The sequence below is a fragment of the Aquarana catesbeiana genome, linkage group LG09 (genome assembly GCF_042186555.1).
Source record: "Aquarana catesbeiana isolate 2022-GZ linkage group LG09, ASM4218655v1, whole genome shotgun sequence".
In the NCBI taxonomy this organism is placed as follows: Eukaryota; Metazoa; Chordata; class Amphibia; order Anura; family Ranidae; genus Aquarana; species Aquarana catesbeiana.
Window position 1 is genome coordinate 38,503,642 of NC_133332.1, and position 16,179 is coordinate 38,519,820.

General features: G+C 42.7%; 1 protein-coding gene across 1 annotated transcript in view; it reads right to left on the reverse strand.

The window, feature by feature from the left end:
- LOC141107525 (class I histocompatibility antigen, F10 alpha chain-like) overlaps window positions 1-16,179 on the reverse strand; it is a 142,760-nt gene that overhangs the window by 88,982 nt on the left and 37,599 nt on the right. The window contains exon 2 of the mRNA XM_073598316.1: window positions 9,108-9,368. Coding sequence (XP_073454417.1) covers window positions 9,108-9,368 — 261 coding nt within the window. The remainder of the gene's footprint in view (window positions 1-9,107; window positions 9,369-16,179) is intronic.

Sequence of the window (16,179 nt, forward strand, 5' to 3'; positions counted from 1 at the left end):
ACCACAGTTTTCATATGCTTATATGCCTTCGTTTCTGCGCACAAGCTCGTCAGGACGGGGGGTTTTAAAAAAAAAAAATTTTATTTTTATTATTTATTTTACATTATTTTATTTATTTTTACATTGTTTTTAAAGAAAAAAAAATTGTGTCACTTTTATTCCTATTACAAGGAATGTAAACATCCCTTGTAATAGAAAAAAGCATGACAGGACCTCTTAAATATGAGATCTGTGGTCAAAAAGACATCAGATCTCATATTTACACTAAAATGCAATAAAAAAAAAAAAAAAAAAAGTCATTTAAAAAAATGACATTGAAAAAAAAAACGTGCCTTTAAGAGGCGTGGGCGGAAGTGACGTTTTGACATCGCTTCTGCCCAGCAGTGTCATGGAGACGAGTGGGCGCCTTTTTAGCCTCACTCGTCTCCAGGCACACCACAGAGAAGGACGCGATCACCTCCGCCGCTACCGACGGCTCCAGTAAGCGGCGGAGGGCACCGGCGGGGGCCCTCTCCCGTCACCGATAAAAGTGATCTTGTGGTGAATACGCCACAGGGACCACTTTTATCAGAAAGCCAGCCGCTGCACGAAAACAGGGATACTGGGTTATGGCAGCTAGCTACTGCCATAACAACGATATCCCTGTTCAAAGTTTGGATGTACATCGTCGTGCGGCAGTCGGTAAGTGGTTAAGATGGCACCGCGCTATTATATAAACAATGTGCGTGATGACACAATCACAGCAGCCAATCCCCCGATGACGTCCTATCGTGACGAAACACATAGGGTGGGCCTGTGATCCTGACGTCATCACATTTGTCTCTCTGGAGATCGTAGATTGATGATACAGCAAACAGGCAGAGGAAGCTCGAGGAGATGCCGCTATCTTTGTTAACACAACACGCTAATATCAGCTTTATCCTGTAAGTGCAATCTTTCTTAAACTTAATAAATCATTTTAGTACATACTGCACTATGGGCACAATTCTTTTTTTATGTCTCTGAGGGATAATGATTCAGCAGATCGGGACATCCATATAGGTTTTTGGGAGACCCAATTCTCTGAGCTTGGTGAGACCGCCATTGCAGTCATTCCTGCGGGTAAGGAGACTACATACTCATTCTGGGTGCAAAGCCTGTTTTGGAGGAAGGGTCCTTTTTTTCACGGCATGTTTACATCGTGTTTTTACACTTGCATGGACACTTCATTTATTGTCACAATAACTTGGGACTTTATATGTTGATTATTTTTTCCTGTTTTAAGATTTTCTTGTTTGCAATTTAATAATCCATATGAGTGATTCTTTGTGCAAATTTTGGGATCACTTTTTAGGTGTGTATTGTCTCATAGTTCATGATACCTCATCCTAACATTTGTGATCTATATCATTTATTATTGTTATTTATAGTATTGGATCCTTTCACTTTATTTATATTACTTTTCATTTATTTATTTTTTTTACGATTTGATTTATTGGAATGCTTTTGTCAGCTTCCCTGTTCTGAGATATAGGGACTTTGCCTTAGTTTTCCATCTAATCTTTTCACCACTACTGAATGGTCATTTATTCAGTTTTTGTCTTTTCACTTTTTTATCAACACTTTTAGCGCTGCACCCAACCCATGTTTTTCATGTGTGTATATATATATATATATATATATATATATATATATATATATATATATATATAGTCAAAAGTATTGGGATATCTGCCTTTACACGCACATGACCTTTAATGACATCCCAGTCTTAGTCTGTAGGGTTCAATATTGAGTTGGCCCACCCTTTGCAGCTATAAAAGTTTCAACTCTTCTGGGAATGCTGTCCACAAGGTTTAAGAGTGTGTCTATGGGAATGTTTGACCATTCTTCCAGAAGGGCATTTGTGAGGTCAGACACTATCGGGTTGAGGTCAGGACTCTGTGCAGGTCAGTCAAGTTCCTCCAACCCAAACTCACTCATCCATGGCTTTATGGACCTTGCTTTGTGCACTGATCCAAATAATTTGGTGGAGGGGGGATTATGGTGTGGGGTTGTTTTTCAGGGGTTGGGCTTGGCCCCAAGACATTTTGGACAATTTCATGCTCCCAACTTTGTGGGAACAGTTTGGGGATGGCCCCTTCCTGTTCCAACATGACTGTGCACCAGTGCACAAAGCAAGGTCCATAAAGACATGGACTTAGCAGGGGTGGTGGGAAATTAGCTTCAAGTGCAATAATTCACATTATAACCGTAACTAAAACATATACAATTAAGTGTAACACTCTAAAAAATAAAAATTCCAAAGTGCTATAATGGTATGAACCTCCCAACTAAAAAGTTGTTGCACTTGAAGGTAATTTGTATTGCAATTATCTGTAAAGGGGTTTCCACCATCCCTGCTAAGGCTGCACTGATTGGCAGCACTGATTTGCAGCGTTGATGGGCACTAATTGGTAGCACTGATGTGCACCGATACGTGGCACTGATATGCAGCACTGATTGGCACTGATAGGTGGCACTGATATGCATCACTGATGGGCTCTGATTCTCAGCACTGATAGGCTGCACTAATAGGCACCATTGGTTGACACTGATTTACAGTATTTGTTGGCACTGATAGGCAGCATTGGTTGACACTGATAGGCAGCACTGGCACTGATAGGCAGCATTGGTTGGCACTGATAGGCAGCACTGGTTGGCACTGATTGGCAGCATTGGGTAGCACAGATAGGGGAGTTTCACATTCAGGAGATTGTGAGAATTGCCAGAGCTGTTCAGTGTATGACACTGCATACAGGGAGAGAGACCAGCTGTTAAAAGTCAGCGGTGATGTTGGTGGTGGGCTAAGTGAAGAGTTACCAAACACCAGCCAATAGGATGGGTCTGGGCGGGCCGCTACATTTCAAGCAGCCCAATCATTGGCTGATGTTGGCACTTGGTCCCGCCCACCCCCGACATTGCGGCTGAGTTGTGATGACTTACAACTCAGCCGTGATGTCGGGGGTGGGCGGGACCAAGCGCTATAAATACCAGCCAATGTTTGAGCTGCTTCAGAGAGGGGGCGGGGCCACATAAATGTAGCGGCCCACCCAGACCCCATCCCATTGGCTGGTGTTTGATGGCCATTCGGTCCCGCCCATCCCCGACATCACCCTGACATTAAGACAGCTGATGTCTCTCCCTGCATGCAGTGTCATTATCTGACAGTTTCATACACTGATCAGCTCTGGCAATTCTCACAATCTGCTGCCTGTTAAACCGTTTCACAGGCAGCGTGGGCCACACACTCTCTTGGATGCAGCACTTTGGGGCAAATCTCTGAAGACAGCACAGGGTGATTAGGGTGTGCCCAGGCACACCTGGCACACCCCGTGCGCATGCCTATGTGTCCTTCTAAGAATTGAGTTCCCTACCACCAGAATCTGTCTTTCCTTTCCCTTCACTTCACTTCCCCCAACTCTCACTGGAGGCGTTTTTTCATTTTTGACTATCTGCAAAATAAAAAATGCTTCTAAACGCAAACGTGGCTAAACGCAGCATGCAAACTTAGCAAAACGGATGTTTTTAAACATTTTTTACTATCTGTCAAGTTAAAGGGGAGGTTGTAAAACGTCCCCTGTACATTAACCACTTGCTGACCAGCCACCGTCATTATACTGCAGAAGGTCGGCATGATCCCACGAGCTGTCATAGCTGTACGTCAGCTCCTGCTGTACGGGCGTGCCTGCTATCCCGCTTAAAGGAGCCGACATACAGCTACGATGGCTCCTTTAAGCGGGATAGTAGGCACGTGTGTGCCTGCTGTACTGCAGGGGTTCCAATGACCGCCGGCCATGCGCGATCGTGGGCATGAGAGGCAGAACAAAGACGTGTGTGTGTGTGTGTGTGTGTGTGTATGTGTAAACACACAAATCCCTGTTCTGTGAGGATAGGCAGATCATGAGTTCCTACTAGCTAGGAACCACGATCTGTCATCTCCTATAGTCAGTCCCCTCCCCCCACAGTTAGAACACACACTAGGGAACACAGTTAACCCCTTGATCGCCCCCTAGTGTTAACCCCTTCCCTGCCAGTGACATTTACACAGTAATCAGTGCATTTTTATAGCACTGATCGCTGTATAATTGTCAATGGTCCCAAAATAGTGTCAAAATTGTCCGATCTGTCCGCCATAATGTCGCAGTCCCAAAAAAAAATAATAAAAATGCCATAAATCTATCCCTTATTTTGTAGACGCTATAACTTTTGTGCAACCAATTAATATACACTTATTGTGATTTTTATTACCAAAAATATGTAGAAGAATATATATCAGCCTAAACGGAGGAAGAAATTTGCTTTTTTTAAAGAAAATATGGGATATTTACTATAGCAAAAAGTACAAAATATTATGTTTTTTTCAAAATTGTCCCTCTTTTTGTTTATAGCGCAAAAAATAAAAACCACAGAGATGATCAAATACCACCAAAAGAAAGCTATTTGTGGGAAAAAGAAGGACATCAATTTTGTTTAGGTACAGCGTCGCACAACCGCGCAATTTTCAGTTAAAGCGACGCAGTGCCGTATTGCAAAAAATGGCCTGGTCATTGAGCAGCCAGATCTTCCGGGGCTGAAGTGGTTAAGCCTAAATGTGATGAAAAAATTTCACACAGTCTTATGTCATAGTTTCATGTAGCCATCATATTGTGTGTACATTACCAGCCTTCATGCAGTAGTAAATTCCACTTTTCCACTCCCTCTCTGTCAGCCGCCCCCCCTCTCCTCTCTGTCAGACCCCTCCTCCTCCTCTCTGTCAGACCCCCACCCTCTCCTCTCACACTTACCAACTGTTCCGAATTTCCTGGGACATTTCCGGGATTTAGACCATTTCGAGAATTTATTGCTTCCCGAGAAATGTGCCCGCCATTTTTAAGAAGACCAGTAACACGACTGGGCGGCTAGATGGAGCTCCTGTGTCGCTGCCCACCCTCTGCCTACCCCCCACCCCACTTCGCTCCCACCACCCCCCGCCCCACTCCGCCCAGTTCTATTGTAACCACGCGGCCGGCGGAGATCTATTAGGAAACCTGTTGAAAGGGGGAGCTCCGCTGGGGAAACCTGATGTAAGAGGGGGCTCCGCTGGGGAAACCTGATGTAAGGGGAGCTCCGCTGGGGACACCTGATGTAAGGGGAGCTCCGCTGGGGACACCTGATGCAAGGGGAGCTCCGCTGGGGGCACCTGATGCAAGGACGGACTCCGCTGGGGGCACCTGATGCAAGGACGGACTCCGCTGGGGGCACCTGATGCAAGGACGGACTCCGCTGGGGGCACCTGATGCAAGGACGGACTCCGCTGGGGGCACCTGATGCAAGGACGGACTCCGCTGGGGGCACCTGATGCAAGGACGGACTCCGCTGGGGGCACCTGATGCAAGGACGGACTCCGCTGGGGGCACCTGATGCAAGGACGGACTCCGCTGGGGGCACCTGATGCAAGGACGGACTCCGCTGGGGGCACCTGATGCAAGGACGGACTCCGCTGTGGGCACCTGATGCAAGGACGGACTCCGCTGTGGGCACCTGATACACGGACGGACTCTGCTGTGGGCACCTGATGCAAGGACGGACTCTGCTGTGGGCACCTGATGTAAGGACGGACTCTTCTGGGACACCTGATACATGGATGGACTCTGCTGGGGGCACCTGATGCAAGGACGGACGGCTGGTGGCAGGTGACACGCTCAGGGATCCCACTGATTCGGCATTATGGTGAGTTGAATGATTTCATTTTATATATAATGTAATAATAGAAATAATGCACTTCAATCATCCTGACACCATAACAACCATGGTGCTGGGATGATTGAAGTGCTAACACCAGGTGTTTGGACTATCTTTATCTGCTGATTGTTAAACTTTCTGGAATACACATTTCTATTGTTATGTAGGATCTGGGGATGCCGTCCCTCCATCCCTCCCTCCCCCTCGTTCATCTCAGATGCAAACCACACACCCTTTGAGCCATGCCCATTTAAGACACGCCCACTATTTTGCGTAAACCATGCCCATTTTTCACTGTGGCGCGCTCTGCAGTTTTACTTTTCCCTGTGTCACACCTACAACCGCATGCCCCGCCCCCTGATAATAAGACTCCGCCTACAGCCAAAAAAGTGTCTCTACATTTTTTTTACAATGTTGGCAACTATGCTATAGCTAGCTATTCCCTTGACCACATAGCGGTCCATGCTGATTGGACAGCTTCAGTGGGAGGTTTCACTACACAGGTGAATGGCATATGGGGCTCACATATATATATATATGATGTCCTGGGACTCTATTACCGCTGAGGAAGTCCCGATCTGGACAATAAGCATGCGGGAGTTCCCTAGGACATCACTGCAGCCACCCTCTCTATTGATGTTATTTCATGATGTTATTATACACCATTTATCCCAGCACTAGGGTTGTAGTGCTTTTTAATAAACTTTCAATAAATGAGGTTATTTTAGCCACACAGTGTGCACTATATATATATATATATTTATATTTCATGTCATTATGGCCACCAATTGAGAACAACAGAGTGCGGTCTTCTAAAGTGGTAAGACTGTCTACCCATGCAAGTTTCCATCCATGTCCACTGAAGAGTGGCAAACGCCTTTTTGACCCATCTGTTAGTTCAGGGGTCCATTTGCTGAGGTGAGCAGTTTGGCTAGCTGGTGGTGGAATCACGGATTGCGTTGTACTGTATGAACTGTTGTGAGCACCCAGACCACCGCAGAGGAGACTTCTTTTCTGTCAACCCGTCTCTTTCCACTTTTTTCATTTTAAAGGGGACTTTTACCATATTTATGCTATGAGCAACATTTGAGTCTTCTGGTTGCATTTTTAGCGCTGCCTTTGCCTTCAGTGTTCAGCTGCTTGCATTTCACAGTTAGGATATAGTTTTTGCGCTGACTGAATTTCCATTTTTATATTGATATTTTTCTGTCTGTCATGCTGATCCTGAGGATTCAGTACTTTGTGATCACAGAGCTGGGAGAAGATTGCAGATCCTGAGCTCTGATATCACTCTGACTTCTAATCTGACTTCTTCATCCAGGTCAGTGACCCCGAGGATTTCCTCTCCACCCCGTTGACACCCGCCATGTCTGTACATCATCAGATGGCAGAGATAAGAGATCTCTTAACACTTCTACAATCTATTGTTGGACAATCCATAGGAGAGGGAAGATGAGAGCGGTAAAGGAAGGAGAGTGACCAGGAGACTATCAGAGGGGGGTCAGCAATGGCAGCCCCCAGATTTCTTTTTTAACATAAAGTTTATTTATTTGTTCTGAACAAACAGAAATAAAAAACAAGTTACATTAGCTCAAGACAGATAATGTACAATGATTATCTATACCATGTCAAGTCAATAAGTACAGTGAAAATAATACAGTTCAATCTCACACATAGTGGCGAAAGTATACTATTAAATCTCCAAGTCATAGTTACCTTATAAGACCCTTGGGGGGGGAGGCCCGGGGGGGGGAAGGGGGAAGCCCGACAGGGGTCCCCCAACCCTAGTTAGCCCCCATATTTCTACACTGGATTCCTCCCATCCCCCTTCATAGACAATCCAATCCCTCATCACAAATATTCCTCCGTTCTGTACTCAGGAAATCGTTCCCATCCTCTGATGGATTATAGAACACAACTACCCCAATATCTTCTATATCTGTCATCTCTCATCCTCAGTCTGATCTGATGAAGTCACAAGTCATGGAGTGGGAGTAACGCTCATCTCCTGGCCACTTACCTCTGTACAGTGACAGGATCCTCCACACAGCACAGCTCCAACTGCTGGGGAACTACAAATCCCATCACTGCCCCATACTCAATGAGGGAAGAAAGTCACCAGGGAGATGGCAATGCCTGCTGGGACTTGTAGTTCTACTGCAGCTGAAAATCTGCTGTTCTCCTATCACTGATATAAAGGAAATGTCTGCTGTCACTGGGATTCCTGTCTGCTTGGATCTGTTTATGTAGTAACTGTCCTGTGCAGCTGACGGGTTTTACTAGAACCAGGACCTGTTATCCCAGATCACATCCATCACTATTTATAGGGAGATCTGTATATCATACAGTTTCTCAAGTGCTAAAGTGAGGATGTATGCTGCCATATTGTGTGTATCCTATACCAATCAAACAGACTTAGGGGATGTGTGTTGCTCTGTGTAAATGCAGTCACTATTTAAATGAAATTCTGCTTAAACCATATCTAAACCCATAAACAAAAATTCAATGTAGTCACTGCATGTGTAGACATATGTACATACATTATTGAACAATATAGCACATTATCTGTCCTTATACAGAATTATCACTTCTCCCTAACACACACTGACAATATGGCTGCTGTGATCCCACCATTTTATAGTGAGGGGGCCGGGTTATCTATTCCTTCAGATTATTGGTTTCAGTTGATCATTATGGGATGTTCCTCATTTCTGGCAGTGAGCCTTAGGCTCCATGTACACTGGGCTTAAAAAAAATGGCAGGTCCCTTGGCAGGAAAAAACGCTCATATAGAGCATTTTTTGTACAAAGTTTAGATGAGTTTCGTGTCTTTTTTCAATCAGAAACATGAACCAGAAGGTTTTTTTCCTGCCTCTAAACGTTGAGCTTAAAATATGCCTGTAATGGTCCTAATGTACATGGAAACATAGGGTAACACTGAGCTGCTTCTACAGGCAAAACACAAAACTCCCGTAGAAACAGCATTTTTTAAGCCAGTGTGCACGGAGCCTTAAAGGTTCTTGGGTAAAAAATTGCCATTTTTGAACCCATTATAACCCTGAAACTTTGCTATGAACTAATGGTAAACCTGAACTTCATCTCCACTAATAACCGCAATCTTCACACAGCACATGTAATGACAACACTCCATGTGGGATCATTGCTGTGTATAATACATTGGAGGTACATTAGTGAGTGCCGTACAGACACCATACTGGCTATAATGGTATGGTAACCTTCCAGTACTAAACTCATTTCACTATCTATATATACTGTGCAGAGTGAGTTTGTTTTGCACATAATAATATTAAATAGAACTTTGGTTTATATTTATCATCAAATCAGTGAGTGTAAGAATTCACTCACCTCCAGTCTGGTTGAATCGACTCATCGCTGTCTGTACATTGTGCTTGAAAACAGGCTCATTGCTCTGACCTCTTTGTGTCCCCCCCTCCCAGTAATCAGGTCCCTCATTCTTCATCCACTCAGTCTTGGGAAGATACTGCCGGGTGTCACTGTTATAATTTATTATCTCCCGATCATCAACATATCCAACTGAAGAGAACACAGGGAGTCCGGATCCCGGAGAGGAGACTGCAGTGTAATAATACCGCAGAGAGTGACTGTCTGATAGAGAGAAAGATATACACTGATGGTTATATATCACACAGCATATAATATATCCTGAAAAATAAGGGTGACCACACACACACACAGGCAGATCCGTCTGACTACAAACATTATACCATCTCTATATACAGCGATGAGCTCTTTCATCAATTGGAGATGGCAACTAATATCTCAGAATTTTATTTTAAGGCCTAATGGACACCTAGAGCTGCACGATTTATCATTAAAAGATCGCAATCTCGATTCGACCCCTCCCCCACACAATCTTAATCCAGCATTTCTACGATTTAGCCAATTTTATTTTCAAGGACAGGAGAGAAGCTTATGATAAATACATTTGGTGTAGCACTTTACATAAATGGAAAAAAGCCAATGTGTTAGATAAACAAAGTCCTATGTGTAACCAACTGCCGAGAACTGATGATCCTTTGATTCAAAAGCCCCCTGTGACAGAACACTCACCAGAGAGCCAATAATATCCAGCTATCATATATAAACACTTGCACCCAAAGTGTTGCACAGAGCTCCTTATCAGTGATAACCCTTCACCATTCTATACACTCACCAGACGGTAAGACATTACAAGCCTTGAGCCATCGCCATAGAACCTGGTGACTTCATATCCAGAACTGTAGGGGGTTAGGAGGACTTCACGAGGAAATGGCAATAGATGGCCTATTAGGCGGATCCCTCAAGAATGTGCATGCGCATGAAATGCATCGGAAGGGGCCTACACACTGATGTCAATGCCACCATGACCTCGTGGTAGGAGCGGCAGCCATCTATCGCCGGTTCCTTGTGAAGTTCTCTTAACCCACTGCAGTTCAGGATATGTGATCACCAGGTTCTATGGCGATGGCTCAAGGCTTGTAATGGCTTACTATCTGGTGAGTGTATAGAATGGTGAATGGTTATCACGGATAAGGAGCTCTTTGCAACACTTTGGGCGCAAGTGTTTATAATTGAATGCTGGATATTAATATCTGGTGAGTGTTTTGACACATCGCACTGTCACAGGAGGCTTTTGAATCAAGAAAGGATCATCAGTTCATAACAGTTGGTCACACATAGGACTTTACTCATCCAACACATGGACTTTGTTTTCATTTATGTAAACCGCTGCACCAAAATGTGTTTATCATATGGTCTATTGGAGGTTGTAGATTCACCTTTGTGTGTGCTCGCTGCTACATTATCATCTTTTCTGCCCTCTTGTTTAATTGAAGCAAAAGAGTATTAGGTCTTATTTTATTGCCATCTTGATAGATAATCTAATGTTCAGGGGTTGTAAATCTTTGCAATAAAAAAGGTCTTCAGAATTGTGAGAGAATTGTGATTTTTATTCTAAGCAAAATAATTGTGATTGTCATTTTATCCAGAATCGTGCAGCTCTATGGACACTCAATTTAATCATTTAGACATCTAAATATACAGTATATGTTTAAAGTGTATGTCAAGCAAATAAGGGTTAGAACCCCTCTCAGGGTTTTCCTACTATTCAGGGCTCAGTTAGAGGGATTATCCAATCTTCCAGTCCTGCTGACAAAGTTTTATCAGAAAGCGGTGAGGGGAACACAGATAGAAATATAAATGCTTTATTTAGTGGATTAGAGGTACCCCATCAGATTTTACTTCTGTCTGAGTCCCTGTTGTAGATTTTCTTACACATCCTGTTTGATCAAATGTTGTCAGCAGGACAAGAAGTGAGGGAAAATCTCTCTAATCGATAGCAGTAAAAACCTGCCAGACATTCTAATCCTTACTCACTCTATCCAAAACTGGAAACAAGGGTTTGGTTTGAATATTCTTTAACTACTCGAGAACCAGCAACCGCAGTTATACTCGTAGCTGTACGTCGGCCGCTTTAAGAGCACTAGGGGGTGCAACGACGGAGCCAATGTGCGTGCCCGGTGGTCACGATATCCGCCGGGCACCCGCGATCACTCCAGAGAGAGAGACAGAATGAAGGTCTGTCAATGTAAACAGACAGATCTCCGTTCTGTCAGGGGTGAGGAGACTGCTCTGTTGTTCCTACTGGTTAGGAACAACGATCGGTTTCCTCCCCCAGGCAGTCCCATCCCCCCACAGTTAGAAACACTCCCTTGGACACACATTTAACCCCTTGATCGCCCCGTAGTGTTAACCCCTTCCCTGCCAATGACATTTATACAGTAAATCAGTAGCTATTTTTAGCTCTGATTGCTGTATAAGACTCAATGCACACTGAAGCTCATAAACGGCTGTTTTTGGGAGATTGGGCATTTTTTTTAACAGCCCATAAACTCCCCTATGTTATCCTATTTGTCCATACACACATGGACGTTTATCAGCAGTGGAGTTTATGGGGCAGTTTTCTAAAATTGCATTCAGGAGTCATTTTTCTAACCACAAAAACGCCAAACGCTCATAAACGCTGATGAACGTCTATAAACGCTCAAAAACATGGCTCACAAAAACAAAAAAAAACACACCACTAAAAAAAAAGCTAACGCAGAAAAATGCTACAAAAAAAAAAGCTAATGAACGCTAGTGCAAAAAAAAGTTCAAAAAAGTCGAAAGACTCACTGCAAAGCTACTGGTGTTTTTATAACGTAATTTTAACGTCCAGTGTGCATTGAGCCTAAATGTCAATGGTCCCAAAAAAGTGTCAAAAGTGTCCGACCTGTCTGCCGCAATCCCGATTAAAAAAAAAAAAAAAAAACCCACACAAGAAGAAAAACGCTGATCACTCCCATTACTAGTAAAAAAAAAAAAAAAATAAAATAAAAATGAATGAATGAGTGACTTGTATAGCGCTACCTATGCGAACTGAATCGCCTCAAGGCGCTTTTTTGCTGCCGGTGTCCATCGGCAGCAAAATGCCATAAATCTATCCCCTATTTTGTAGACGCTATAACTTTTGCGCAAATATACACTTATTGTGATTTTTTTTACCAAAAATATGTAGAATACATATCGGCCTAAACTGAGGAAGACAAAAAATTTTGGGGGATATTATAGCAAAAAGTAAAAATTTTTTTTTTTTTTAATTGACGCTTTTCTTTTTTTTATAGCACAAAAAATAAAAACCGCAGAGGTAATCAAATACCACCAAAAGAAATCTGCATTTCGTCCAAAAAGGACGTCAATTTTGTTTGGGTACAGCGTCGCTCCACCACGCAATTGTCAGTTAAAGCAAATCAGTGTTGTATTGCAAAAAAATGGCCTGGTCATTAAGGGGGTAAATCTTCTGGGGCTTAAGTGGTTAAAGCTGAAGTTTAATCTGCTTAAATTCTACCTTTCCTAGTTCCTCCTCCCCTTACCAAACGATAACTAAAGGCAAAACATTTTATTTTTTGATAGGTTGGAGAGGGATTACGGAGATTCACCCTCTCAAATTGTCCTGTTTATTGTTATCACCAAAAGTTAAAAGACAATCCCAAATTTTAGGTTGTCGCCAGAACAGGAATAGAGGGGAAATCTTCCAATGGGGACACAAGTTGTGGTGACAAACAGGGATTTCCTCTCACTTTCTGTTTTGACTATAGGGCAGGAAGTGAAGGGACATCTCCCCAATAGAACACAGATGACAATGAGAAAAATACAACTGAGAAGGGTTATATAATGGAACCTTGAATTACGAGCATAATCCGTTCCAGGAGAATGCTTTTAATCCAAAGCACTCACATATCAAAGCGAGTTTCCCCATAGAAGTCAATGCAAATGAAGATAATTTGTTCCGCATTAACTTCTATTGCATGCAATACCGCATGTGGCCAGAGGTGGGGGGCACCGGAGAGCCTTGGAAATGCTGGGCTGAACTCGGAAGCCCTCAGAAAGGCTCAGAAACACTCGGTAATGGAGTATTGCCGAGTATTTCCGAACGCTTCTGAACTGTTCCATGTGCCACCGGCGCCCCCGCACCTCTGGCCAAATGCGGTACTGCACACCCCATTGGCATGAATCCTGCTCGTTTTGCGAGACACTTGCAAACAGAGTCAGGATTTAAAAAAAAAAAAAAAAAAAAAAGTTGCTCGTCTTTCAAAACGCTCGTTAACCACGTTACTCGTCAACCAAGGTTCCACTGTAACTCCCTTAACCGCCTTACTCTGAAATTAATAAATTCACCTTCAGTTCTACTTTTACAGGCTAGTTACATTTTTAACTAAAACCTCTACACACCTTATTAGAGGCCCAGAAAAATCATCACTCGGTCTCAGTATTTGAAACTTCCCTCTTAAAGTGAAGGTGCGCGTTATACACTGATAAATACGGTATATCCAAATAACACGCCCGAGATCATCCTTAGACTCTTCACCACACACAGCCACAAAGGTGAGAGAATTCTTGTTGGGCAGTGTATTCCTTAATTTGAAATTTATTTTTAATGGTTCAAAGAATGTCAGGCAAAAATGGTCGACCCTCACGCATGTTCACTTCATCAAATCTGGCCCTCTTTGAAAAAAAGTTTGGACACCCCTGGTCTATATGGACTAAAGACTTTTTTACTTATGTGTATATTTATGTTTTAACCACATGCTGACCAGCCGCCGTAGTTGTACTGCAGCAGAATGGCACGGCTGGGCGAAACAACGTTATGTAACATCGCTTTGCCCTGTGGCCACTAGGGGGCGATCACCGCCAGGCTCCCGAGATTGCTGCTGACACACGGAGAACCCGGATCTGTGTGTGTAAACAGTTTCCAGTTCTCTGAGGGGAAGAACTGACAGATCCTCTGTTCATACAGAGTATGAAGAGTGATCTGTTATCTTCCCTGCACAGTCCCCATCCCCCCTCAGTTAGAACACACACTAGGACACACTTAACCCCTTCACTGCCCCCTAGTGTTAACCCCTTCACTGCCGGTGACATTTTTACAGTAATCAATGCATTTTTAATCGCACTAATCGCTGTATTAATGCCAATGGTCCCAAAAATGTGTCAAAATTGTCCGATCTGTCCGCCATAGTGTCGCAGTCACAATAAAAATTGCAGATCGCCGCCATTACTAGTTTAAAAAAAAATTATTATAATAATAATGCTATAAATCTATCCCCTATTTTGTAGATGCTATAACTTGCGTAAAACCAATCAATATACGCTTATTGCATTTTTTTTAACCAAAAATATGTAGAAGAATATATATCGGCCTAAACTGAGGAAATTTTTTATATATTTTTGGGGGATATTTATTATAGTAAAAAATAATGCATTTTTTTTTTCAAAAAAATTCTCTTTTTTTGTTTATAGCCCAAAAAATAAAAAATGCAAAAGGTGATCAAATACCGCCAAAAGAAAGCTCTACTTGTGGGGGAAAAAAAAGACGTCAATTTTGTTCAGGTGCAACGTCGCACGACCGCGCAATTGTCAGGTAAAACGTTGCAGTGCCGAATCGCACAAAGTGCTCTGATCAGGAGGGGGGTAGAATCTTCCGGGGCTGAAGCGGTTAATTAGCGGCTGCTTTTATGTACATAGATTTAGGTCTATACATCATACATTATATATGCTTTCTACATATATTTTTTGGGAACCTAATTTTGTCCTGAGCACTGGAGCGGTGCAATTAGGCCTTTTAGACACTGAGATTATTATTATATTCTGTGTTTGCACTGAAATATTTTTATTTTTTTTGCTGAAAATATGCACTTAACAGTTGCACAAATATTAATGCAATGTAAAAAATTGCAGCAAATATCTTTTTGTTTTACAGGCCTCTGCTTTTTAGGAAATATATAATGTTCTGAAGGTTTTAAGTAATTTTATAGACAAAATTGCAGACTTTTACATGTGTGCAAGAAAAAAGAAAAAAATGTTCTAGTGCCAAAGTGGCTAAAAAATGCCGCCTACCTGAAGAATACAGAACAGAGATATGATCCCCATTCAAGATTGTTACAATGAAAAAGGAAAATCAAATATTAGAGAATGAAGGATACGTACGATCATCAGAGACAATAACAATACATGTAGGGATGGAGGTCCCTAGTACTCTGTTTAACCACTTCACTCCCAGAAGGTTTCACCCCCCTTCATGACCAGGCCATTTTTTGCGAATTGGCACTGCGTTGCTTTAACTGACAATTGCGCGGTCATGTGACATTGTACACAAACAAAATGTATGTCCTTTTTTCCCACAAATAGAGCTTTCTTTTGGTGGTATTTGATCACCACCGATAATTCTCAAAAAAAATAATATTTTTTTCTGCTATAGAACATATCCAATAATTTTTTTTTTTTTTTATCTAATTTCTTTTTAAGTTTAGGCCCATACAAATTTTTGGTAAAAAAAAAATACCAATAAGCGTATATTGATTGGTTTTGCGCAAAAGTTATAGCGTCTACAAACTATGGGATATTTTTATGGCATTTTTATTAGTAATGGTGGTGATCAGCGATTTTTGATGGGGATTGCGGCAGACAAATCGTACACTAAGTGACACTAATACAGTGATCAGTGCTAAAAAAAAATGCACTCTCACTGTACTGATGACATTTACATAGGCAGACTGCTGCTCTGCCTCTCCTGCAAATGATCGATGGGTCCCGGCAAACATCGCGTCCTCTGGACTTACTGATTCATTCCTGCTGGGTCCAAATACAACGGGAGCGGGTCGCCGGTGGCACGCCCCAGACCTGGAAGAAGAGACAACATACAGGTACATTGTTTCACGAAGCTGGGCCGCCATGCTGCAGTAAATGTGCCGTGGGCGGTCCAGAAGCAGTTTGTGATCTTTGTTTCTTTTTTTTTACATTGTAAGTCTTTCTTTATATGACTGGCTCTACTTAAGGCTGGGTTCACATATGAGCCGCATGCGGCTCGCAGCAGGGGGTC